A 27,895-nucleotide genomic window follows, 5' to 3' on the forward strand; every position below is an offset into this window, starting at 1 on the left:
TTATCATTTTCCCTCTGACATTGATTTAAGGTCTGATAATACTTGTAGGAGTGTCAGAACACGCAGGTTTCCTTTACATTTTCGTGATTTTGTGTAGTTCTTTCTACCCTCTTTTTCTTTCTGTTCAAATGTGTTTTTTGTTCTCATGTTATTTCTGTTCTAATGTAAAGAGGAAGAAGTGTAATGATGTAACATGGCTCCATGCCAGAACACTGGGCATGGAACCAGCTTGTTCTGAGGTTCTGTCATGCAGGGTTCTCTGTATGACAGTTGATATGCTGGCTGTTGGTTGAGGCTGTAATAAATGCCTCCTACCATATATCTTCATCTGGTGTGGATTCACTTTATTACACCAGGGCTAAGCCTTTGCTTTTCTTACATTTAAGACACCCTCAAGGCTGTCCCTAGGTATCACCATGGCAGGGTTCAGTGTATGTTTAAGGTAGGACATATACTAATGTGTTTTATATGTCCTGACAGTGAAATACTGCCAAATTCAGTTTTCACTGTTGCAAGGTCTCTCTCTCTCATAGGTTAACACGGGGGCTACCTTTAAATAAGATTAAAGTGTAGATTCCCTTTGGGAGCAGATGGACATGTGGAGTTTGGGGTCTCTGAACTCACAATTTGAAAATACATATTTTAGTAAAGTTGGTTTTGAGATTGTGTGTTTGAAAATGCAACTTTTACAAAGTAGGCATTTTCTTGCTTAAACCATTCTGCCTGTCTGTGGATTCCCTGTCTGGGTCAGTTTGACAGCTGGGCTGTTTGCACCTCTCTCTAGACAGTGACACAAAGGGAGCTGGGGTGTAGCCTGCATATCCTGATGAGCCATCTGTGCTAAGACGGAGGGGAGGAGTGGTCACTCACACCTGAAAGGGCTGTGCCTGGCCTCACACAATGCATTCTCCAACCCCCTGGTGTGTGTCTGGGGCCTGGCCTGGGCAAGGCAGGATCTCACAAACAAGAGAAACTTTACTTTGAACTAGGCCTACTTCAAAGGCAGAAATGGGTACAAGAAGAGCACCCAAACACTTGAAAATTAGATCACTTCTGAAAATCAAGAGGAACCTCTGCCAAGGAGAAGAGCTGAAGAGAAGTGCTGCCCTGCCAGTGACTATGCTTTGTGGAGCTATCCTGCAGTTGCTGCTTCTGCCTGTGAAAGGGGGCAAAGACTGGACTTTGTTGTGCTTTCCTGCTTGTGAAGAAATCTCCAAGGGCTTGACCTGAGCTTGCCTCCTGTTGTTGAAGTCTCAGGGCTATCAAAGACTACCCCTCCCAGCACCTGAACTCTCTACTGTGAATCTTGCCCTGCCAAGTGGTGCCCTATCAAGTCCTGGGCCCTTGAAAGGTGAAGCTGGCAGCCAAAGACTGAAAATCTACGCACAGACCACCATGCAGGTAAATTTTTGATGCACCTTCTGAGATGCGGCTGAGAAACGACACGCCGCCGGCTTTGCGGCTGAAATCTACGCTCTACCTGCATTGCGGCTGGAAGATCAACGCAAAGTGGTTGGAGAAACGGCGTGCAACACAGGCTGACGGAAGCTGATAGCGACACAATCCCCACACAGCGCGGTTTTGTGGTAAAGTGCAACTGGATTTTTGACACATCGCTGGGTGCGGAAAAACAACGCAAAGCCTGCCCAGACCTGAGGGTGCCTGTCCGGATCGACGCATCGCTCTCCTGCGGAGAGGAAAAACAATGCACGCTGACCCGACCGGAGGAGGAACGACACTCTGTCTCGCTTGGGAGTGAGAAATAGACGTATTGCTGGCCTTTTTTGACGCACACTCACCAGTGCGGTGTTATTTTGACACAACCCAGGTACTTTTTCATGCTAACAGTGTTAGCACTGTTTCCTAAAGATTTAAGACTCTATTTGCTTTTTAATTCATATCTTGATTTGTGTATGGTGGATTTTTATTGTTTTAGTCTTGATTTGTTCAGAAAAATATTAGCTACTTTTCTAAACCTATAGCGTGTCAATTTGTAGTGTTTTCACTGAGTTACTGTGTGTGTTGGTACAAATTCTTTACACCTAGACTCTGAAATTAAGCCTGTCTGCTTGTGCCAAGCTACCAAGTAGGTGAGCGGGGGTTAACTGAGGGTGATTCTTCTTTACCCTGACTAAAGTGAGGGCCCTTGGACAGGAGGTAACCTGACTGCCAGCCAAAGACCCCATTTCTAACATAGGCCTCCAGCCTCTCCCAAGCTGCATCAAGATCATCACAGAAGTTTGTGGTGCCGGCCAGTATTATGCAGAGCCTGGCAGATAAGATCAGGGAGTATTGCAGACCATTGCTGCGGAGCGCCTTCTTGACTTCCAGGAAAGAGGCTCTTCTGGCCTGTACTGTCACCATGAAAGCTGGGAACACCAAGGCCTTGCCATTTTCCACTGTAAAGGGTCCACCAGAGTGTGCCTGCTGGAGGACTGTGTCCCCATCTCTGTAGCGCACCACCACCAGGCAGGGAGGGTGGGCCGTCAGTCGCACCAGCACCCGGTGGGCACATTCAATGGCAAAGAAATGGTCAGGCCCTTCAGGTCAACCTCAGTCTGGAGCCAGTGTTCCAGAAATGCCACCATATCATTCCCTTCGACTCTTTCAGGTTGGCCTATCCCCTGGATGTTACTGCATTTATTGCGACCCTCTGCATATTCAGCCTTGTGTTCCAGAACACAGCACTATCAGACAGCTCTTTCATATGGAGAATCAGTTTCTGGTGGTCTGGTGCCAGGTCTGCAACTGAGGTCTTAACTTCCTGGACCCTGTCAACTAATTTGTGTTGTTCTGCTTGTAGTAGGCCCAAACTTACTGAGAGTGAGCCAATATCGTGTTACAGTGTGTTCATAATGGCAGCAAAGATTTCCTCCATTTGGGCGTGTATTGGGTCTTGGGAGGGCCCATCAACTCCATATGTGGGGCCTGGGCATGGGTCTTGGTGTCCAGTAGGACTCCCTTCTGCCTGGCTCTGGATTTTCCCATAGCTGAAGGCCGAGCAGGTGGCTCGTTAAGGACACGGCCGGCAGTTCCAATGTCTCTCAAGGCAAGGCCCATTACCCAAAGCAGGGGGCAAGTCAGGAAGACCAGGAAGGGGGAAACAGTGAGTGTGTGTCAGGCGATCTCAAACAGTCCAGGGTCTCAAGGTGTAGTCCCCAGCCGCTGTGTGGGGCAGAGTGCCTGTGGGGAAAGAGGCAACATCTGTTCTCAATGGGGAGCAACGCAGTTCATTCCCCGGTGCCCCAGACCAAGAGCTACGGCAGTGTGGCCATCAGTAGGTCAGGCCAGAACAGCCAGTCCATGGTTGCCTCCAGCAGGAAGGTCTAGGCAGGAAGAAATGGCTAGGTGCAACTGTGACTGCCAGGGGACCCAAAGAAAAAACAGCAGTGAGGGCCACAATAGTCTCAAATCACCCTCTCATGTGTCCACCACCTCTGGGCCCGACCTAGGCCCCAGGCCCCCACTTGAAGGAATAAGCAGGCTACAACAAATAAATGGGCCCAGGCTCTGACCGCCATCGCTCCCATGCAATCACGCCAGACCCCGGGCTAGACCTTGAGTCTCCCACCCCCTTTCCTGGTTGTGTCTAGTCTTCGGTGTTCTCTGGGTGGAGGGCAAACCCCAGTGCCCCACCACGGAGGGCATGCCGTTTAATGCCAGCCAAACCCCCAAGGGAGGACCCATCCTCACCCGGGCCAACAGTACAGTCTGCTGCCCTCACTGAGGAGGCTATTGACCTCCTGAGGTCCATCTCTGTAGGGCAGTCAACCATACCTGGAGGGCATTCACGTTGGCTTGGCTGGCCTACAGAGATCGTTTCAGGCTCTGGCCTCCTCTTTGACGGCAGCCTTCTTCCGTCCCCCCTCCAACTACCTATATCCAGTCTGAGAGCCCTCTTCCCCCACCCAGCCCAAGCACACAATCAGATGAGCATGCACCCAAGACAACAGACAGGACTTGCAAAGAGAAGCACAACAGAGCACACCACAAGCATACACACAGCCAACACACAGAAGCGCACACAACAACAGCCACTGCCTCCACTGTCTCCCCCTCCACCTCCTCCCTCACAGTCACATCAGCACTCACACCTACAAGCACTGCATCGTCAGTCCCAGATCCTGCCCCCTGTTCAGCCTTGCCCAAAGTCACCACAACAGCAGACATGCAGACTAGCACCCCATCCACCACATGTGCCGGCACAACCACCACCACCATCACAACCACATGCAGCACACCCACCTTCCTTGCAGACACCAGCCCAACATACATCCACACGACCCGTTTGTCCTCTCCCTCCCTCTCTTTCACTCCTCCCAAAACACCTAAATGCTCTCACTCAGACACTCAACAGTCATTCACCTCACACACGCACACTTTACATGCACCTACAACCCAGTCCAGCACACCAACACCTCCTACAACCACTCCCTCTACCTCTACTTCCAAACCTGCTCCCACACTCCACCGTACTGTGCCAAAAAAACTTTTCCTTGCTTCACTCCTCCTGACCCACCCTGTGTTGTCCAGAAATGCAAGGTTCAGCTCCCCCAGCCCAGTCCCTCCAGCTTCCAGTTCTCCCATTGCCCCCTAGTGTCGCAAACGTCCCTCCCCTTGCTAAAAAACCTCCCACTATGGAGCACAAGGCAACCACTCCCACCCCCCGCTCCAGGCCCACTCCCCTGCCGGAACAGAAAACAAAGACCCCACCCCCTCCTAAACCTAAGTTCAAGGGCCCCCATTCCAAAAAGACCCCCCCACCACCCCTACCTCCTGCCCCCTGAGGTGCCTGCCTTCCACACATTGATATCCATGTCCAGTGGAGTCAATTATGCTATCAGGAGTCATGATGGGCCTATTTCGTTGCCCTGGGAGTTGCCATGGACAATTGGACTGACCATAGCCCTTTCTTTATAGTTTCTGTTTTGTTGTTGGTGCTATTCTCACTAATATACAGCGGTTGCATCACAGGTATTTGTCCTGCCTTTCTTTTCTTCTGGTTTATGTGATTGTTGGATTTTACAGTGGATTGTTTTACATGTGTGTGCTCTGTGTGTATGGTGTGGGGTGTGGTTGTGTCACTCTCCCCTCTCTCTCTTGTGTGCTAGGCAGCTGTACTAAGGTTGTCATCTTCGTTGACATTGCTGCTCCTGGACTTCCATCACGTGGTACAGCATTGGGAAGACTTCCAGTTCGGGGTCCTTGGCGGCCGCAGATTCCAGTATGTCCCTGGAGGTGAGTGTCTCCTTTTATATGGCTCATTTTCACCAGGCTTTTCGTGGCGGTAGTCCTGCCCCAGAAATCCTGATGGTCTGCTAAGTCGTAATATGGTGGGTGGTGAATGGTTTTCTGCTGGCCTGAAGATGGCGAAAGCCGTAGTCGGTGGCAGGACCACACTGGCGGGGCTGGTGGTGCATTGGCTGTATGTGGGAGAGATCACCACCGTGGTCATAATATGGTGGCCTTCACCGCCAGCCTATGGTGGTACTACCGCCATCGCCTGCATGGTGGCCAGCTGACCGACAAACTCGTAATGAGGGCCTTAGTGTACATTGAAAAGTGTCTGCACGTAAAAATATGTATGTTTCTATGAAATGTTAGAGACGCAGTGTACCACTCGTGCCGACAATTCTTGTTGCAAACTTCAAAAAAGCACAGACTGAAAGAACGTCATGCTAAGAAATGTAAATGCTTTCCTAGGTGAAAGGACAGCAAGATAAAGAAAAATAAAAGAATAAAATGAAATAAAATACAACGGTACTGGCAGAAAGGGCACAGGCAGCCGGTCTAGTTGCTAAAGTAACATGCCCACAAGCATCACTAAAATGGCTCCACAACAGTTTCTGTTAATGATTTAATTGCAAGGGAAGTTTCAGCCGTTCAATTTGCATCTTTGGACACAGCATGGCCCTAATCAGACGGATTGGAGTAGGAGCTAAATAAGCAAAGTGTAACAGTGAATCTACATTTTGTCTGTTAACCAGATCACCCTGATAATGTTCTGCTGTTGGATATTTATTTCCAGCAACAGTTATTTGTTGACAAAGTTCTGGAAATGGGTTTTGCTGTTTCTTGCAGGCTGTTCCAGCTGTTTAGTTTTTTCCTGCAGAGGTGTTTTACAGCTCACACATGACACGACAGAGGTATTTATTACCTAGATGATTTTCTTTTTTATTGGAGAGGGTAGTTTCAGAGATTGTGAGGCTGCATTGAGAGATTTTCAGGTAATGGCAGATGAATTAGAGGTTCCACTGGCCCCTGACCTCACATGACAAGTCTCCAGCCCGCCCTTGGAGCCATTCTATAATCAATAAGCTTACAAACACACACAGGCCTCGCCACAGCTAATTGTGCTCATCGAGACATGCTACTTGTTTAGACCTCAGATGACTACTAAATTCATGAACAAGGTGTGAACCTTTTCCATCGCCAGAAACATCAAAGGGCATCAACCATCAATACGGCTTGTGACAAGCTACATCTGCTGAAGATGTATCTAGCATGGCAGCACCTTGATCTAGGGCACCTTCTGGGCCCTAGACCAGAGTCCATGCACCCAATCACACACAATACCGGACGTATTATCTGCTCCCATTGCTCACTGACCACAAGTGCTGGATGTTTGCTTAGCGGCATGAGCCTTGCTCTCAGTCCAAAAGGACCTACGGTAATGCACTTGCCATGGACCACTGTTGCTCTACTTCCGCATCACATCTGTTGGCATTGTTCTTGTATAGCCTGCCAAGCCACCAAGAAAACTCTAAAGGGACACATTTATGTTAGTTCCAAAAATGAAAAGCATGTGCCAGCACATCTACATTCTATCATTGCTTGTTGGGTGATCTCAAACGATAGGAGTAGACTTCTTTGATTTGAGCTCCCACTGCTCAGTACTTCCTCCTCCTCTGTAAATACATGCAAGGCGGTCATTTCAGTTCAACTATCCAGTTCACTGGGAGAAAGGTCGATTTATGGTGGGTTCAGAAATGTAAAAGTATTTTGCTGGCTTATCACTCAAGAGAAAAGGAGGTGCATAGAGTCAGGTTTGACTTTTTTGCAAGCGTGGATGTTACAATAGAGCCTTTATTATGGAACCCAAGTACTTAGAAATAAATTAAAAGGCAGATGAGGTAAACTGTCTCCTGAAACCCCAGGAGATCAGTAGCAACACTCGGAGAATATTCAACAGACAATGTCTCCCAGTGCTAACATCGGACTAACAATTTTAACAGAGGTTGAATTCCCAAGTTAACAAATCAACACAATTCTGACTGTAATAAACATATGTAAAGTTTATGACACTTTCTTACCATCCACACTGGCATCATCCACCAAAATGATTTCCTTAAGAAGAATTGAAGGAGAAGTATACATCACACTGTAAACAGTTCTGAGTAGAGCAGACCATGCTTCATTGTGAAAAACGATGATAACACTGGTGGTTGGAAGTGGTGGGCAACGTTTGAACTTTTGCTCAATGCATCTAGAGGCGAACAAATGTGTTGCATGTTATTCAGGAACAATGCTGGAATCAAAAGATTGTTGTTGAATTTGAATGTTCACAGAACGTACATACTGACAGAATCCACACATTCATTTTTATGGCCACATATTCTTAGCAAGCTGATTAGTAGAGTTTGCAGATTCCGTGGAGACCTGTGCGCATAATCCCAGCCCACCTACCTTCATTTCTGGTGGCTATAGTGATATCAATGAATTTAATCTCCATTTGGGATGTGCTAGATCATGAGAAAGGTGCTAGTTGCTTACCATCCTCTAACTGATGGATTTCAGTAGTAGAATTTTTAGAAGAATGCATTTACTTAATTGTATACCAAATATACTTTTTCCTAGCGTGAAGAAAATTATAACTTCCCTTTAACACGATTTTTCCACCGAGGAAATGACTTTGTTCGGCTCATCCTGCTTTGGGAACAAGCTGGGGCCTTGGGCACTCACTTTGCTCAATCCCAGTGCCATCTGAACTCATATCTATGTACAGTGGGCACTGAATGCAGGGTAAAGGGTAAAGCCAATGCAAGGCACCAATAATTCATGCGTCTAACCAGGCATAAATCTGCAAGGGTTCATCCAAGCAGACAATGAGTGTAATAATTTGAAGATGGTAGCTAAGCGCTGCTCCTTGAAATCAGCTGCAATCATTTAAAGTCAGGACAGTTTGTAGTGATTTTCTATCATAATGTAAATAACGTAACATTTCCAGAGCAGAACAATTCACTACATATGATAATGCTGCTATATTCCTTATATATCAAAATACTGGAGAGATTTACCCTCCAACTCAAGCCCACAACGCAGGTATAGTGAGAAATCCCATTCTGTTAAATGAACCAACAATACTTGTGTGGACTTCGAGGCATTGTAACAGACCAGAATCGAGTATCATGTTCATACAGCTGGAGTGAGATTCATTTTCCCAAAGGTCTATATGTGGGCTTGCAAGACTGCACTTTACACATGGCTTTGCAAGGTTTATAGCAAAATCAAAAACCACACAATTAAATGCCTTCTGTGTATTAGAATGCAGGTCAAGATATCGCGTACTGGATGGACATATCTCTAGTACTAGTTGACCAATAAATGTAGGCAAAGTTGTTACGCGCCAGAGTCTTCGGTTTAGTCTACCCACTAAAGTGCAAGTGAGGAGAGTCCGACATCACCATGAAAAGATAGGTCCATTGTTGAAAAAATATAAAGATTGTACCAACCAAAGCCAGCAACATTTGTTTGATTTTATTTAGTGCTACCTCAACCCAAAACATGGTATCAGAGCTCTTTACACGAGGAGACAAGTCACACTGACATGAGCACAAACATATTACAAATATAAGCAAAGAACTGGGTGTCCATACAAGCGTGCTTCAGGAGCCCTGCAAGTAATAGAGTATAAGAAGCAATACACATCATTAATTGTTGTCTAAAAGATCATCAACATGCTGCTCCCAGCAGCTTAAAGTACAAGCCAAGAAATGTGAAGGTGTACCAGCTGATGTCAAACATCACTGGGACGTTTGACATCTCCAATTCTGAACTTTGTGTTTCCCCATCTCGCCCTACCAGAGTCCATCTCCTGAAGGCCTGTTGAATACTACCCTCAGCACTATATATCCTAACGCTAGTAGTGGAAATTACCATGCCCTGGTGTCTTCTAAAGTCAAAAAATGAATGCATAATATGATTGACACAAAGACATCAAAAATAATTTATCTGCAATGCAAGAAATCAAATAAAATTGCATCTGGACCTGGCATTCTTACTCAAATTGCATATGTGCTGGTTCTTCATTGAAGTGTTTTTCTGCATACTCAAGCATTTAGTCCGTGACCTCTTGCCAATCCAATCAAGACTTCTTTGGGCTACCTCAGGCCAGATCCGATTGAAGTGATCTTTTCTCCAAGAAAATAAAGTAGTGTAAATGCAACTTTATCCCCAAGGTTAACCCACTACTTAGCTGTTAAGGCCTCTTAAAATTTCAAAGGTGTTTTGCTAAAGACATTTTTTTCAACATTTGCCTACCATCAGAGAATTTAATGAACTCATAGAAAACATTTTTAGGACATTTGCTCCCAATAATGCATTTTGGGGAATGATTGCTCCTTTGACTACACGAACTCAGTTGCTAAATAACTATTTTTATATATTGTAATGGGGACCTATAAAGTGCAATATAATGTTGATGTGTATCCTTGGCAATAATGCCTGTAACTGCCATGATTACAAAACAGTAGGCTATTTCAAAAGCAACTGAGAATTAAGACATTCTGAAGGACCTGTAGTTCAACATGGAAAGCAAAATGAGGCAAAATTCCATTATACAATTAAGGAACAAGACAGGAGAATGACGTTCAACCTTCTGATGTTTTCAGAAAATGAAGTGTTGGCAGGAAAAGGTCTTGGTGGTCCTGAGATTTATTTTCAATGCCAGTCACAGAATTTTAACTAGTAGAATATGGCATGGGAAGCAAACTGGTGAGATGGTAAAGAACGTGATGACGTTAATTTAAAGTTCCCCCTTTGATTCAAACTCTGTGAAAAAGCTAACAAGAACTTGGTAGCCACCAGATGGAAGACTCAATGTTTAGTAAACTCAGTGTTGTAGAACCTCAGGTATCTGCCTTAGCACATAGATTGTCTGGGAGTTGGATGATCATCAACCCTGTCCCTCTTTTTTCACTAAGTTTTTATATCATGCATTTCCACATAACTAGTCTGTGGTTTACCATTTTGCAATAATACATTTGTCTATAGTGCGATTCAGCTGTTTACCCCTCCCTCCTGCTCGCTTCGATGACTATCTTGATCCACAGTGTGGAACACATTTTGAACAAAGTAACCCAACAATTTTCCTAATCGTGCCTTAATCATGGAAGAAGTCCCTCTTCTAGGTCAAAATTCAACCAGATTGAGCTTTAAAAGATTTCAGCCATTACTAAAAGCCCGAGGATGGACAAACACCACCTTCTTGAGGTGATCAACAAGATAAAGGAGTTTACTTGTCTCCCTAACCTTTGCAGGTTCAGAGTGTTCTGGCAATGCCTTCTTTAAAACCAGATCAATAAAACATAAAAAAAAAAAAAATTGGTACTACTTAATGGGTTAATTAGACCAATCGAGCTCATCCTAGATTTTGCGAAACCTATCTCACTCAGTACTGCGTTAAAATCAAGTTTATGCAGATATCCAAAATTGTGCCCTAGGTTTAGAGCTAATGGTAGTATACTAGGGTAGTGACACTTAAGTATTTCTTCTGAATAGGTAATAGTTAAATGCAATCTTCGACTGTGCAGGCACATTAAATGTGCTTGTCTGGGAGACACAAGATACACAAAATACTTTGGAATTCAGTACCCTTCTAAGATATTTCAGCAAGAGAGGTAATTCTGCTTTGGGACATGACCTGTCAATGATTTGTGCTCAAATAGGTCTGCCATTGATAACTGTATTTCCCTCCCCTCTATTCCTCAGATGTGTCAGCCACTCTGGCCTCTGTAGTTAAGGAAGGTGGATACCGGTGGCTCACAGCTACTCCCAGTTCAGTGGCAGATCGCAGAGCAGAGGGTATGCTAGGAAGGTTGGTGCTTTCTGGTGAGCAAAGGACATCCCCTTTAGAGGGGAGTAAAGAGGTGTGAGAGGCGAATTATAGTCATATAACAGAGAGAAGAAAGACTTTGGTGGTCATTTTGACCTCGGCGGTCTTTTGAGAAGACCGCCGAGGGACCTCCGTGCTGAAGACCACTAGTGGTGGCGGTTTTCCGCTCAGCGTATTATGACTGCTGGCAGCTCTCCGTCCTTTTCCGGACTGGCGGGCGGCGGGGAAGTGGAGGTTGCTCCACCGCCACGTCAACAGAACACCGCCCGCTGAATCACGTCCTGTGATTCGGCGTGGTGGTGTTCTGTTGATGGTGTGGTGTCGGCGGAGCAGCCCCCATGGCTCCTGCCCCCCCCCGGAGGATCGACGGAACAGGTAAGTCGATCGTCCGTTAGGGGAGGGGGGTGTTGTGTGTTGTGTGGGTGCATGGGGGTGTGAGTCTGTGTATGTAGAGGGGGTGTGTGAGTGCGTGTATGCTTGCGGGTGTGTTGCGTGTATTGGGAATGAGTGCGTGTATGTCTGTATATGGGTGTGCGTGTCTGACTGTGTGTGTGGATGTAGGCATGTATGTCGGTGTGTGCGCGAGTTATGTGATGTTGGGGGTCGGGGTGGGGGGGCTCTGCCACCTTTGGGGGGTGGCAGGGGTGGTGGGGGGTGTAGGGGAGGGAGTCGGGGTGGGGGAGACCCCTATCAGTGCCAGGGAAGGTATTCCCTGGTACTGATAGTGATTACCGCCATGGATTTCATCGGTAAGCCGGGTCAAAATACCGGCGGCGGTATTGTGACGGCCGCCGTGCTGGAGACCCAGGTCTCCAGCCCAGCGGGCGGAATGGAGAAGAAGCGGATGACCATGGCGGTAACCGCCATGGTCATAATACTAAAAAAAAGACCGCCAGCCTGTTGGCGGTCTTACCGCCGCTTTAACACCATCCGCCAGGGTTGTAATGAACCCCTATGTCCTTGAACAGAGTGCTTTCTGGTGAGCAAAGGACATCCCCTTTAGAGGGGAGTAAAGAGGTGTGAGAGGCGAATTATAGTCATATAACAAAGAGAAGAAAGACTATGTCCTTGAACAAGGGACAACAGCTCACCCTTGAAGAGTTAGGCATATAAGATTGCTTGTGGAAGGTGATGGAGTAGAAGTAGGTTAAACGCTCACTTGCATAGCAAAGGATAGCATAGGAGGAGAAGTTGAGAAGCATTGTATTTGCCAGAAGTTAGCCTTGTCACTCAGTAAGTTAACAATGTTTATTCTGTCTAAACATGACCATAAAAGCACAAAGTAAAATTACATATGTAAACATTCATAAACACTATCAGTAATTCATTATAAACAGACAAAAAATGAATAGTCATTTAAAAGACAGCAGGCAATCGTATCATACACATTTAAAAAGAGATGGTTTTTATTATCAGGCATATTTCGTTCTTAATTTTATGGCAGAGGAAATATAATTGAGGAAAGCAAAACAGGTTGTGGGGGAAGCTACACACTGTAAGAAAAGCAGCCCTTCTTGACGTGAAGTAAAGTGCATATGAGATAAAACTGGACGTAAAAAACGGAACCTGAAAGTGCAGTACAAGATGCAAAAAAAGCATTTAGTGTGCTTTGGATTGGGAGGAAACAGCACAGCATGGACAACATGGGAGAGAGGAGAACAAAGTGCCTGTTAAGGGAAATACAACTAGGTAGTTAACCATGTTTAATCTTAACGCAGTTAGATAAATCTATATTCAGGATTTATAACCCATGTCAAGTAAGATTCCATCCCTGAAGTGGTAGAGATTGGTATATATCTGAGAACAGAGGCGATATCAAGGGACTTAACTATTCTGGCCTGCTCTCTGTACGATATGAATCTTTGTTTGATCAGGTTCTTGGTTTGGTGGCCAATACATTCTGGAGAATCAAAGAAAAGGCTCAGACACAGGTCACAAAAAGTATTCTTAACATATGTCAACCAAGGATTGACAATCATAATGTTTAAATTTAGACAATCCTCCAGCACCCTCCTATAAAAACCAGTCTCTGGAGTGCCCCATAATTTCAGCCACAGCAATAAAGGGGCCATTCTAATTTGGTCCTCCAAGAAGCCCATACACAATTCTTGATGTGAAATGAAGCTTGGAGTGGTTTTTAAGATGGCTAAAACCCTGCACACAATTTGTTTGGCACCTACCTGCACTCTCCCATGTGCTGCATATCGCCATACACCTGGCTCCATATCCTCCAACTGAAAGGCACTTGCGCTTGTATACCTAGGTCATCTCTCTTAGTGGCTTATCATCTAACTTTTTGGTGAAACTATAAATTGACTCGCAAGATGCCCCCATCTTCTGTATTCTCTGGTTAATGAGCCTGCCCCCTGTCAGGTTAGCGTCAAACAAGATACCTAAATAATTATAATGAGATATCTTGGCAATCGGGGTCCCCCCAATAAAAAAAAAACGTTTAGATCTGGTGTTTTTAGGACCACAAGTCAGGATAAATGATTTTTGCTGTGTAAAAGCACAGGAGAGATCCATAAATAACATATGTAAAGCACATCTCCTGGCTTTGACGTATTTCCCCAATATTAAAGATAAATTGAGTGCTTGTTCGACAGTCCCTAAACGAGGCCGAAAGACATATTGGGCCATTGATAAACAAGAGTTGGCCTTTGCTCAATTCTCCAAAAGATTTTTTGTGGAATCCAGTAGTAAAATTGGGCAGTAGCAGGGTAGGAGGTTCCAGTCACCTTTTTTTTTGTAAATTGGCATTATGGTGGATTGCCTCCATGAATCAATTAGGCCCTCTCTGACCAAGGCTCTAAGTACATTAGTAATTAATGATGCCCAGAATGCTAGATTATGCTTGAGCAAATTTGTGGAAACCCCACTGTGTTATGCCGCGGCACTCGCCGTGGCGCTCGCCGCGGCCGCAGGCTCAGGTTGCCGCGGCGCGGCACGTTAATTCTGCCGCGGCCGGCGCCCGGGTCGCGGAGAGCGCCGCGGCCAGCACTCGGGTCGCGGTAAGCGCCGCGGCCGACGCTCAGGTCGCGGGGTTGCCGCGGCTCGAGCGAGAGCCATGGAGGCTCCAAGGAGCCGGTCTAGGGGTCGCGGCACTCGCCGCTTCCCTTATTTCACGTACTGCCATAAAGGCAGACGCGGCAGAGCCTGAGACCCCGAGGGGGTTTCAGGCATGGCCGCATACAGCGCATTATGCGCTTAACATTTATTTTTCTTGCATGTCCATTACCTGCCCACCACTTACCGATGTTCCTAGAAACAAACCGAACCCTTGCACTTGGGGTACTTTATACTTGCCTTTTCTCTTCCCAGCATGCTGACTGCTTCCTCTCTGCCCAGCATGCATTGTTTAACGCACATACTTAATTCCCTATTGTTTTCTTTTCCCCAATCCAAGATGGTGGTGTTCTACTTCCTGTTTCCTATTTCCTGTCCAGGGGTATATAAGGGGATTCCAACTGCTTGTCCATTGCGTTGCAACACTCCTTGGTGGTAGTCACGCTCTGATTGATTTCCTTCTGCGAATCTTGTGTGTTCCTGACCTGTCCTGTTTTCCAGCCTTCCTGATCTTCGATCCTAACGCCCTGGTGTTCTCCTTTCGTTTCAGGGAGTTCCTGTGGAGGTTTTTTACCCTACTGGGGTTTTTCCTCTGGGACTCCTTCTGGAGGGCACGGACTGTAGTGGTTCGCTCATACCAAACAGCACCGTGGCTACCGGAAGGGGTCGCCCCTACCTCGGCCAGAGCAGAACCCGCTGGAACAAGGGCCGTTCCCCTACGCCTCTCAGCTGCGACGGTAAGACCATTGAAAACCGTGACACATTGGGGCCTTGTGCCTTCCCAGCTGACGCACTTGAAATAGCTTTAGTGACTGCTGCTAGATCAGTGAACTCACCAAGCCATTCTTCATTGAAATAATGAGGGTCTACACTGATTTCTGAGGGGGAATCCCTTAACAGATTACAGGGATTAAATAAAAGGGAGCAGTGAGCGATCCAATCTTGTTCAAAGATATGACACTCTATTCTAGTAGCTGGACCACCGAAAAAAGCTGGTTTATAACTTCCCAAAATATTTCATTATCTTTCGACTGGGCCGCTTTTTCCAGATCTTTTCAAGCTTTGTGTTCGATTTCCTGTTTCCTAGTTTCTATAGCTCGTTTATATTCTTCCCTGGCTGCCCTGATGGCCCAACTGTTGTGCGGAGTCTTATTAATAGCTTTTTTAAAGGCTTTAAGTGCTAAAGTAAAATCGTCGCTAAACCATGAATGAAGGGGGCTATTTTGAGATAACTTATTTTTGGTTTGCATGCGAGAAGTCGTTACAAAGATGGATGTAAAACTTTCACGAATTTTACTTGGCTCAGCACTGTAGAAATACAACAACAATATAATTATAGGCATCAGTAATCACATCTTTAAAACACATACATGGATCAAAATGGTCCCAAGGGGCCTAATCATTCCCATTGAGCTACACTGCAGGGAAACAGAAAAACATTAAAGAATTGGGTTACGGTCACTGAGAGGCAGGGGACGCACCTCCTAGCTCAGCAGTTTCTGGGACAGCTCTGCCAATAGTAACACAAAATCTATAATGCTACCCTTGACTCTTTCTACAAATGTGGGAATATTAGCAGTGCTCTGGCTATATATGTCTGGTGAGAAAGACAGGTTTATAGTTGAGAACTATCTGATTTAAGGCTTCCCTGTAAGCCGAATGTATAAAATGGCTAACATCTACCCCTTGGCCATCCATAACCCCACATGTGCGGTTCCCACTATGAATACATTTCACAATATTAAAATCACCAACCTATATGAGTGATCTTTAATTTCTCTTACTATGCATGAATGCCCTAACAGATTTTCCCAGCTGATCAATAATGCCTACCAGTTGCAACAGTCAACTTCCACTTTATCAATAGCAAGTCGGATAAAGAAGGGAGGCTACTGATGGTTAAAGGGCTTATTGATGGCTGCCCCTGCACCACTGCCACAGTTTATGTCCCTAATACCGGCCAATCAGAGTTCCTCCGCTCCTCTGTCTGGAGAGTGCTCCCTTTACAACAAAAGAGGTGCAGCACACTATAAAGACTCAAACTTTATAAAGCCCCTGTCCCAGATGGCTTCAATGTGTATTTCTAATAGACTTTTAGCACACATCAAGTTCCTCACCTGGCAGAACTTTTCAACCATATAGTAGATTCCCAGGCAGTTACTCCCACAATGGGAGAAGCCCTAATATTGGTTATCCTGAAATTGGGGAAAAACCCAGATTTCTGTGCTTCATACCACCCAATAGCCCTCCTCAATCTAGATGTGATACTGTACACTAAAATTCTGGGTCAAAGATTGGAGGACATAATGCCAGATCTGGTCAGTCTGGCTTCATTGCAGGGTGCCAAACCCATGACAACCTTTGGCGATACATCAATTTGATGGAGAAAGCTACAAAGAAATCTATCTCGGTGATCCTACTGACATTGGCTGCCGAGAAGGCTTGCAACAGGGTAGACTGGACATTCTTGTCTCACACACTACGTCGGTTTGGATTTAACAACCGTTTCATTGCTATGACACAGGCTAACTATAGTTGCCCCTGATCTAGAGTTCTGGTGGAAGGGAAAGCATCGGACTTTTTTACTCTTACTCGGGGTACATGACAGGGATGCCCCCTTTACTATTCACCCTCAGTATTTAACTCTTGGCAGCAAGGATAAGAGCTACTCCTATTCAGGGGATCCCCTTCGAACCTGACAAACACAAATTCATTATTTGCCAATGAAATCCTGCTTTCCCTTACCTCCCCCAATCCTCTCTGCAGGCTCTACAAGTCGAACTCGAGTGCTACGAACTGCCAGCTGGCTTCCATATAAACTTACATAAATCTTTCATGCTTAATTTGACAGTCTCCACATCAGAAATTGAGGACTTGGCTTGTATCTTCCCCTTCCACTTAGAGAAGAAGGGCATTACGTATCTAGGGATAAGACTCACGCCCAAGGTGACCGACTTGTATAAAGCAAACTGCCCCCCACTGTTGCGACGACTTAAACTGGACTTGAAATGATGGGCCCTACTATATTTAACCTGGCTAGGTCATATCAATGTCATGTAAATGTCAGCGCTTCCCTGTATTTTGTACTTGTTCCAAGGGCTCCCGATTAAAGTAGATAGGGAGTTTTTCACTAACATATGCTCCCTGATTATTACTTTTATATGGCAGAACCGGGGAGCCAGGCTTGCCTTCCACCTCTTGACACTTCCAAAAGAAGAGGGAGGGCTGGGATTACAGGATATCACACTGTATGGCAGCCCAACTCCAAGTCATATCTAAATGGTCTGTAAGGAAATCAGACAAACACTGGCTCCATATGGTCAGGGCGATAGTGGGTAGGACCATTTGGGACATCCTTTGGAAGCCTAAAGTTGGCTGTTCATGCAATGCCAACCTACGCACCCACATAGCCACCACATTGAAGATCTGGGACAAGGTTACCAAAACCAATGAGTTAATGACCTTCCCCTCCTCTTGCACACCTATTCATTTCAACCCAGCTTTCTCTCCCACTTTGCTACCAGGCCGATTTGATAATTGGAGGAAGGGGGATGCCTTACCATATTGAACCTGTTCCGTGGGAGGGATATTTTAACATTTAACAACTGCTGCCAAAAGTTCGATTTACCTGCCTCAGAAGCGTATCATTATGCCCAATTAAAACCCTGGGTTCTCCAGCCTGATTTAAGACAGGCTGCCACTAGAGACACCCTGCCCATTGAGCAATTTGTGTGGAAAGCGGGAACTACCAGGGGATGCATTTCCTTCCTCTACTCTCTCTTGAGATCCATCACACTCATCCCCACCACACAGCATGTTACATTCTGGGAACAAATGCTAGGGATCACAAATGAGGCACAGCAACGGAGTAACCTATGGCGTTATATCTACAGATTTAATCACTCACTAGGATAACATGAAGCCCATTACAAGGTCATCTATGACTGGTATTTGTATCCTGAAAAACTTCGGAAAGTATTCCCCACACAGGACAGACTGATGTTGGATAGGATGTGGGCTACTAGGAGATATCTACCCTAGTCTACCATAGACTGCCCGACTATTTGTCCTTAATGGGAGGAGATCCTAGCACAGATAATAAATATATATTGGGCTATCCTGTCTCTTGAGCTCCAGAAAATATTGTTTTAGATCTCAGGGACCCGTCCCTTGAATATCAAATGAAGGGGGATCGACTGATCCTCTGGTTGTGGCTGGGTGCTACTAAGATGACCCTAGCATTAGCCTGGAAAAAACTCAAAGCACCATCAATGTCCCAATGGCACACAGGCTATGGCATACACTTACAATGGAGTGCTTGACCAATGTTATGGCCATCAGTAGGAAACAATTTGAATACATATATGGGGTGTCTTAGAGTACTACCTTTCGAAGGGACTCCTTCTCTTCATGTGCCCCACTCAAACTTGAACCCTCCATCTCTTCCAGATATAGGAGCCTCCCACAGTGCTGTTGTACTGCATTCCAATGACCCCGCTGATATGTACCTCCCTATAATGCCTGGAAATTCCCTCTATCTATTGCCTAGATGATTATGTTCTAACCATGCAAGTTATATTGGTTCTCCCCTATATATTTAACCCTTGTATACAAGTTTGTATTTCTTATTATCTCACTAGAAATACACAGTCTAGCAGTCATGGAAGTTTCCTCGCTTTACATTCCAGTTAGATATATGTATACTTTAATGGCCTGTTTATAATTGTGAAACTGTGTCTGCAATTACCCTGATTTGGGGTTTGGGCCTTATGATGTGTATACCATGACTGCTTGTGCTGTAATCATCAAAGCTAATAAAAACAGTTTGACAAAAAACAGATCCTATTGTTCCCAGGTGTCAGGCAGTCAATGGAAAAAAGGAAACACTGGTTGAATCCCATAAGGAAAACATTCAGACATTTTGAGCCACAAGCAGGAATATTGTGCCAGGCCAAGGTGATGGTTTTTAGCTAAGATAAATAACCAGAGAGCACAGATGATATGGACGGCCAGGAAAGAGTTCTGTCTTCACTTAGAAGCAGTTTGGAGGTTTAGGATTACTGTTACCGTTCTAGACAATTATATTTTCCTCTAAGGAATCTGAAAACAGAAAAAAGTTTTTTTTCTGCCTTTGTTACATTGTCTACGAAAAACTAGATCTATAATCCTCTGTGTGACCTGGTCCTCTCCTATTACTATAACTGTCTAAGCACAGGCCTGCCCATCTTTTCTCTCTCAAATTTCCATAGGATTCATAAGTATGTTTTGTTATATGGTGTGTATTTGTAAAGTACCCAAAAAGGTATCCTGGTGCTGAGAAGGTGTGTGTGCCTAGCTATGCCTGAAATAGGATGGTTAATAGAAAAACCAAGTCTTCAGTTTCTTGCAAAATGTAAGAAGAGAGGAGGCGGTGGGGTAGGCTGTTCCATGCATTATGAGCAATGTAAGCGAATGTCTGTCCTTCTAATCCATATTTGACTTTGTTTTAAGTAGACATTAGCCAAAACCAAGCCTGAAAAAACATGAGTTAAAAAGTTGATTTACTGGTAAGTAGCACACAATGGACGTTTCCATCAAGAACTAACTGTAAAGAAATAAATCTTAGAAAATAACTGTTTGTGTGAGTGCGTTTTCACTGACATGTGGTTCAATAAATGAATGTGGGTATTTTGCAGCAGCTGTCACAAAGGTTACTATTAAGTAAAATATAATGCTACAACAGTTTATATTTGAACAGTAAATATTACACATGCATTACTAAAATAAACAATGAATTCCTATTGTATATTTAACCAACACATCTCGCCCTGCCTCATGGCTCTTTTCTGGGTTCCCGTCCACAGTATTTTCTTTAAATAAAGTATGTTACATATATGCTCTAAGGGCAAATAAGATTGTAAATTGATTTTCACTTAATTCCAATTATATTATCACCTGTTATTCGGCTAATTATTAATAACTATAACACAAGCTGTTAGACTTTTCATCCTTGGCGTGGTCTCCCTTAACTTTTTGCCTATGTTCCCCAGGTTGTTGATGTGTGCTGGGCTCTGATTTTGCTGTTTTTGTTAGTCTGGGCACTTTACCACTGCTAACCAGTGCTAAAGTGTTAGTGCTCCTTTACAAAATGTGTATGTAATTGGCTTATCCATGATTGCCATATTTTGATTTACTTGTAAGCCCCTAGTAAAGTGCAGTAGAAGTGCCAGGGCCTGTAAATCAAATGCTACTAGTGGGCCTGCAGCACTGGTTGTGCCACCCACATAAGCAGCTCTGTAATCATATCTCAGACCTGCCACTGCAGAGTTTGTGTGTGCAGTTTTAACTGTAAATTTGACTTGGCAAGTGTACCCACTTGCCAGGCTTAAACCTTCCCTTTTCTTGCATGTCAGACACCCCTAAGGTAGGCCCTAGGTAGCCCCAAGGGCAGGGTGCAGTGTATGGTTAAGGTAGGACATATAGTAATGTGTTTTATATGTCCTGATAGTGAAATATAGCTAAATTCGTTTTTCACTGTTGCAAGGCCTGTCCCTCTCATAGGTTAATATGGGGGCTACCTTTAAATCTGATTAAAGTGTAGATTCCCTTAGGGAGCGGATGGACATTTGGAGTTTGGGGTCTCTGAGCTCACAATTTAAAAATACATATTTTAGTAAAGTTGATTTTAAGATTGTGTGTTTGAAAATGCCACTTTTAGAAAGTGAGCATTTTGCTTGCTTATACCATTTCTGTGACTCTGCCTGTTTGTGGATTCCCTGTCTGGGTCAGTTTGACAGTTGGGCTGGTTGCACCTCACACTAGACAGTGACACAAAGGGAGCTGGGGTGTAGTCTGCATTTCCTGATGAGCCATCTGTGCTAGGGGGGAGGGGAGGAGCGGTCACTCACACCTGAAAGGGCTGTGCCTACCCTCACACAATGCAGTCTCCAACCCCCTGGTGAGTGTCTAGGGCCTGGCCTGGGCTAGGCAGGATTTCACATTCAAAAAAGACTTAACTTTGAAGAAGGCCTACTTCAAATGAGAAATTGGGTATAAGAAGGGCACCCAAAACCACAGACTTTAGAAACCCTTCTGGATACAAGAGGAACCTCTGCCTGGAGAAGAGTTGAAGAGCTGAGGAAGAAGAGCTGCCCTGCCTGTGACTGTGCTTTGTGGAGCTATCCTGCAGTTACTGCTTCTGCCAGAGTAAGAGGGCAAAGACTGGACTTTGTGTGCCTTCCATCTTGAGAAGAACTCTCCAAGGGCTTGATTTAGAGCTTGCCTCCTCTTGTTTGAAGTAAGTCTCAGGGATACAAAGACGTCTCTCTGCCAACACCTGGAGTCTTTGGAGAGACTCCTACTCTGCCCTGTGGTGCCCATCCAGTTCCTAGGACCCTGAAAGGAGAAGCTGGCAGCCTAAAGAAAAGGAAATCCACGCACAGAGCACCGTGCGTGGAAAAGATCAACGCAACTTCGATCTGCGGCTGAAGAAACGACGCGCCGTCAGCTCTGTGGCTAAGAATTGGTGCTCGCCGGAAACGTGACCGAAGAATCGACGCACGGAGCAGGAGAAACGACGCGCAGCATCGCTGACAGAGGCTGGGAGATCGCTACCCCCGCTGCGTGGTTTTCAGATCATCGTGCGGCTCGATTTCCGACTCGAGCACCGCTGGGCTTGTAAAAACAACGCAAGGCCTGCCCTGACCCGAGAGGGCTGACCAGATGGACACCTCGCTCTCCTGCGGAGAGAAGAAACGACGCGCCCGGCCCGGCAAAAGGAGAAACGACGTAAGGTCCCGCTCGTGAGTGGAATCAACGCATCGGAAGCCCTTTTTGACGCGCACTAACCCGTGGGGGGTTATTTTTGACACACCCAAGGTACTTTTTCATGCTAACAGTGTTAGTGTGTGTTTGAAACTATTTAAAGACTCATTTTGCATTTTTATTGATAATTTGACTTGTGTATTGTGGATTTTTGTCGTTTTGGTCTTGTTTGATTTAGATAAATATTTCCTATCTTTCTAAACCTGTGTTGTGTCATTTTGTAATGTTTTTATGAAGTCGCTGTGTGTGTTGGTACAAATGCTTTACACCTTGCACTCTGAAGTTAAGCCTACTGCTCTGCCAAGCTACCGAGGGAGTAAGCAGGGGTTAGCTGAGGGTGATTCTCTTTTACCCTGACTAGAGTGAGGATCCTTGCTTGAACAGGGGGTAACCTGATTGTCAACCAAAGACCCCATTTCTAACACGAGCAATTAAGAACTGCAGGACTGTGGATGTCATGCACCTGTTTTAAAGATAATGACAGACTGGGTTAACATATAAAGAGGTTTGCTCTTTGAATGCCACTGGTTTGGGTTTTACCAAACAGACTAAATAAGCACTGATAATGAATGTAAAAAGACTACATGTGAATAATGCATAAGCAATGTAAAGCACATCTGAATATGATCCTACACCATACAGAGGAGGATTCCAAAGTTCGACGGCACAAATTGGGGTGTCATTATAAAAGACAACATTGTGATGCATTTATAGTCTGTGAAGAAAATCCTACTTAAGAGATAAATAATGTTTAATTAGATTTTGATCAAAATTAGCAAAGTTGGCTGTACCGTGTGAGTCAGATCGCTTGCAAACTAAAGATCACAAGTATTTGCAATGCAATAGGTCTCCTATTTGCTTGAGTTAGAGCATTTTCTTACCACATAAATTGGTCAACCCTGCCTGATAATTTGTTTTTTTCCTGCCATATAATTCCAGTGGCCCTCATATAACTAAATCACTTCCATTTACATTCTTCCTCTATCCGCAGCAAAAAATGAAAATGTTGCCATTTAGCATCCTAATTTAAATCTGCCATCCTAATTCCAACAGAATACCACTTTCACCACCCTACCATCAGAGTTGCTGGCTGGCTAACACAATACCCAAAAAAGACACAAGACAGCCACACATATCAAGAGTGTTAAAACCTTCATAGTGTAATAAGGATGTTAAGTTGCCCAGAATCACGGTCATATTTGTAATAAGGAGAGATTATTAAAACATATACAATTATCATATAAACCCCTATAAGAAATAAACTTTTGGCATTAGACTGTAATGCTCAAAACAGCCCCTAGAGGGCACCATAACAAAAATATCACTTGTAATAAACATTGTCATGTAACCATATTGTTAGCCCCTAGCGGGCATAACCCCATGAAAAAAACAGCAGAAATTAATGCAGTGTAATCATATGCTTAGCACCTAGATTGCGTTTTTGTAGCTAGCAGGCCTACTGTAATGACATTACAACCAAGGGCTTTAAAACAAAACAGCCCCTGGAGGACATCACAATAAAAATAACACTTGAAAGAAACATGGTCACATAACCATACAGTCAGCCCTTAAAGTGCATAACCACACAAAAAAGAATGTGAGAAAGTATTGCAGTATAACCATATATTTAGCGCCGCTGGAAGGTGTAGGGCATTACACATTTTCAAGGCTAACAGACCTATTGCAAAGATATTACAGACAATGCTCATAAAACATAATTTCTCCCTGCTGTAAAACAAATGTTCCAGCTGTAAGAGAGCTTAAAAAGATAATGAATGGTAGGATGGGTTATTATTTTGGAGTCCCCACAAGCATAGTGTGGGGACCCAGAGACAATGAAGATAGAAAGAGCAGATTGTGGTCAATGTTTTGAAGGTGGTCCCATTGTCCTAGGACTACCACAGTTATGAGCAGAACTGTTTTGTAATTGCAATACACTGCAAAGCATTATGGGGCAAGTTTCTGTGCCACATATATTTTAATATGTTGATATGACTATAAGGCTTAGAACAGCCCTTATAGGACACCACAATGAAAATAGCATTTGTAAGAAACATGGTCATGTAACTATATAGTTGGCCCCTAGAGGACATAACCACACAAAAGGAAAATGGTATTAAATAATGCAGTGTAACCATATATTTAGCCCCTAGAGAGCACAGTGCATTACACATTTCTAGCCATAGCAGGCCTACAGCAATGATATTGCAAACAAGGCCCTAAAGACATAAGCATTCCCAGCTGTAAAACAAACGTTATAGCCATGAGAGTGCTTAAAAAGATACTGAATTTGGGGCCTCCATTAACCTAGTCTGGGGACCCAGAGATGATGTAGACAGAAAGAGCACATTGTGCTGAAAACTTCGTAGCGGGTCCCATTGTGCCGGGAAAGCTGCTTTTGCTTTGAGGTTTTCTATTTTACATAAAGCATTTACCAATTTCAAGTGTTTTAAGAGTAGAGCCACAATAAATGACTCTGATTAGGTAACTGTGAACAATGTGACCAGCGCTCCAATACCACAGATCGAGTTCACGCTGTTGTGCTGTGAGCACCCTGGCTGCCATGCAGCACGAAAGGGAGAGATAAACGAAAAGAAAAAAATTGTTCACCCACGCTGAAGTATATCAGCAGTCGTGGAATAATCAATGCTACAGGGGCAGGCTGCAAGGCGTGAAAAAAACTACCTCAAGGTGGGACAAACATAAAGCATTTACCAATTTCATCAAGTGATTTTTGAAAAGCAAGCCCAGGAACGAATGAAAGTGATGGGTGTGAGATGGGCGTGGTTAAAAGCCCACAATACTTAAAACAGATCAAAGTGCTTGGGCGCTCAACCTAAAAATGGTACAAACATAAATCGACTATCAAAAACAGTGACTAGTTGCCACCAACTACAAGAAAAACATCATCAACTAGACTAAATTTGTTCCAGATTTCAACAACAGGGAGGCTACAAAACAGATTCCTTCACTAAAGGAATAGGGGTAGATGCTTTGCATTCAGCGCCTTGTAGGCTTCCAATAAATTTCAAGATGTGAGTGGCTTAACATAGACAGCGCTGAGCAGCAAATATGTTTGATTTCACTGATTTGCTATGTCATTTTATATGGATTTGACTTCATATTCTTATTTGTTTTGTGTATTCTATTTACTACGGAACTTCAGGTGGCCAAGCTTTTAAGAACAATTACATTTAGTTAACAGCAATCTAATTTCCTTTCTTCAAGATTATGAATAAATTGATTTGGTGGATGAAGATAACTAGATGGATTGCTTTTAAAAATAACTTGTGAAATTCGATAAAATGGCACAAAGACATTGCAGCCGTAAGAAACAGCACTAAATCGATGGATTCCCTATCCACTGTTCACAGAGATGCATTTTTTCACACGTGGTGAAAAATGAAGCGCCATCTATCCTTAAAGGAAAAAACCATCCATTGGAAAAAATGATTGCACTCTGGACATTACCGTTTCTAAGTCCTGATGATGTAACTTTCAATATTTCCTAATTACATTCAAGTTTTGGCATCAGGACCACCTTTAATCAGAAAGTCACTAGTTGTCTATATTAATTTCTTACAAGTGTTCTGGGATCTTGCAGCGACATTATGACCATGTCACATTACTCTGTAAAAACAGTTAAGAACACCCGTCCAGTGATCGCTCCCAGACTCCAGAGAGTGGGCCTCCTTCTGAGGGGCATGCACTTCCCAATTCGGCTGGGATCAAAGATTCTGACTGAATTGAGAAGTATGAGGAATGTAGGAACAAAGCGATTTCAGTGTTCTCACCTGCACATTTACCGAGTCCAGTTTAAATGCCTGTTAATGGGGAAAAGCAGGCAGGTACTGGTGCGGATGCACTGACTCTGAATGTTATTTCCCACTTCTCAGGTGGGCCGGTACTTCTACTGACGATACTGATGCCCACATATTGGTACTTCCACCTGTGGCGTAATGATGCAGGGGTTGCACACATGTTAATGTCATGGATGTAAACGGGAATAACAGGGAAGAGTCCATGCCATTCTAAATATGCATCGTTTTCAGAAGAACAGGGTTTCTGAGGATGAAGGCCCCCATAAGGACAGGGATTAATTGCTTCTAGTTCCTGTCTTTGTAATGGCTGAACTGAAATGTGAATGGTGAAATTCACCACACTCTCATCAGTCACGTTTTCAATAAGAAGAACATATTTAAATAAGTGAAGCAATGCATTTTAACAGAAAGTTCAGCATTTCATCGTCAGCATACCATCGCTTTAAAGGGCTGAGATAAAGGTATATTTAACATCTACTTACGCCTTTATTCTGAAAAACAAATAGGTTAAGAAGCATGATACGGAAATGTGCCACACTGCTTTATTACTGAAGTATTGCTACAGGCAGAAAGGGACAGATGCGCCATGACAACACACATATGAGGCACTGTGTACTATAAGAAACATAGGGGGTCATTCTGACCCTGGCGGTAAAAGGCTCTTACCGCCGGTCAGAAGCCCGCCATCATACCGCCGCGGCCGCGGTAAACCGCCACGGTCATTCTGACCCACAACTGCCAAACCGCCAAAAACCCGACATCCACTGAAGGCCGCCTCATCAGCGGTCAGCGATAAACTGGAGATGACCAAACCTCCACCGTCACGCCAACACAAACACGCCCATGCCATTACGACCCACGAATCCACGCGGCGGTCTTTCAACCGCGGTATCCCATTGGCGGTACACACCGCTGCGGTCAAAATACACACACATTTACAAAACACAGCCACATTGGACAATTCGAAATACACACACCTGATACACATACACACACCACACCCACACACCCATCACCATATAAAACACACACCCATATCACCCACAAACCCCCACAAATCGAAATTCAGAGACAAGGCGCAATACACAGAGAGAGAGCACAGGGAACGCAAACCACAACACACACAGGAACCCAACATCATCACCCACACCACATCTCCGCACAAAACACCACACACCACCACACTCATCACCACAAACACCACCCCACACTTCATCCACACCACCCCATGGCACCCCAAAGACACCCCAGGTTCACGGACCAAGAACTAAGGGTCATGGTGGAGGAAATAATCAGGGTAGAGCACCAGCTCTTCGGCACACAGGTGCAGCACACCACAATAGCCAGGAAGGCGGAGCTATGGCAAAGGATCGTCGACAGGGTCAACGCTGGGGGACAGCATCCCAGAAATCGGGAAGACATCCGAAAGCGCTGGAACGACCTACGGGGGAAGGTGCGGTCGATGGTGTCAAGACACAACATCGCTGTGCAGAAGACTGGTGGCGGACCCCCACCCACTCCACCCGAATTCACAGCATGGGAGCAAGAGGTCTTGAACATCCTGCATCCTGAGGGCCTCGCTGGAGTAGGCGGAGGAATGGACTCTGGTAAGTCTAATCTCAACTACTTCACCCCCCCCCAACCACCAGCATGCCAACCCACACCCCCACCCTCACCCCTAACCCCCCAGCACACATACTCCCTGTTAATGTCTCACCAGCACAACCCACCCAACCCAACCCAAACCCCTGAATGCCAACACAAACCATGGACACCCATCACCTAAGCATGACCACTGCACATACCCATCCCCCCCCCACAAACCACCCTCACAACTCCACACACATGGGACTGCCAGCACTGGGGGACAAGGGCACCCACAAATCGGACGCCACGGCACACACAAAAGCAATACCCATATTCTTTTACCCCTGCAGGGCCCGAACGCCAACACACCGGCCAGGAGGGTCCAGATTTGTCCATCCCACCCCCAGAACAGGCCCCCAGTGATGACAGCAGCTCTGTCGACCTAGAACCTGATGACCAGCCCGGACCATCGGGGACTTCTGGACAGTCGGTTACCCTCAGTCAG

General features: G+C 44.9%; 1 protein-coding gene across 4 annotated transcripts in view; it reads right to left on the reverse strand.

The window, feature by feature from the left end:
• The window catches only part of GALNT3 (polypeptide N-acetylgalactosaminyltransferase 3), a 681,517-nt gene that overhangs the window by 383,172 nt on the left and 270,450 nt on the right, over nucleotides 1-27,895 (reverse strand). For all 4 annotated transcript variants that reach the window (XM_069225259.1, XM_069225260.1, XM_069225257.1 and 1 more), the window contains one exon: nucleotides 7,314-7,486. In XM_069225259.1, coding sequence (XP_069081360.1) covers nucleotides 7,314-7,486 — 173 coding nt within the window. The remainder of the gene's footprint in view (nucleotides 1-7,313; nucleotides 7,487-27,895) is intronic.

The sequence above is a fragment of the Pleurodeles waltl genome, chromosome 3_1 (genome assembly GCF_031143425.1).
Source record: "Pleurodeles waltl isolate 20211129_DDA chromosome 3_1, aPleWal1.hap1.20221129, whole genome shotgun sequence".
Taxonomy (NCBI): Eukaryota; Metazoa; Chordata; class Amphibia; order Caudata; family Salamandridae; genus Pleurodeles; species Pleurodeles waltl.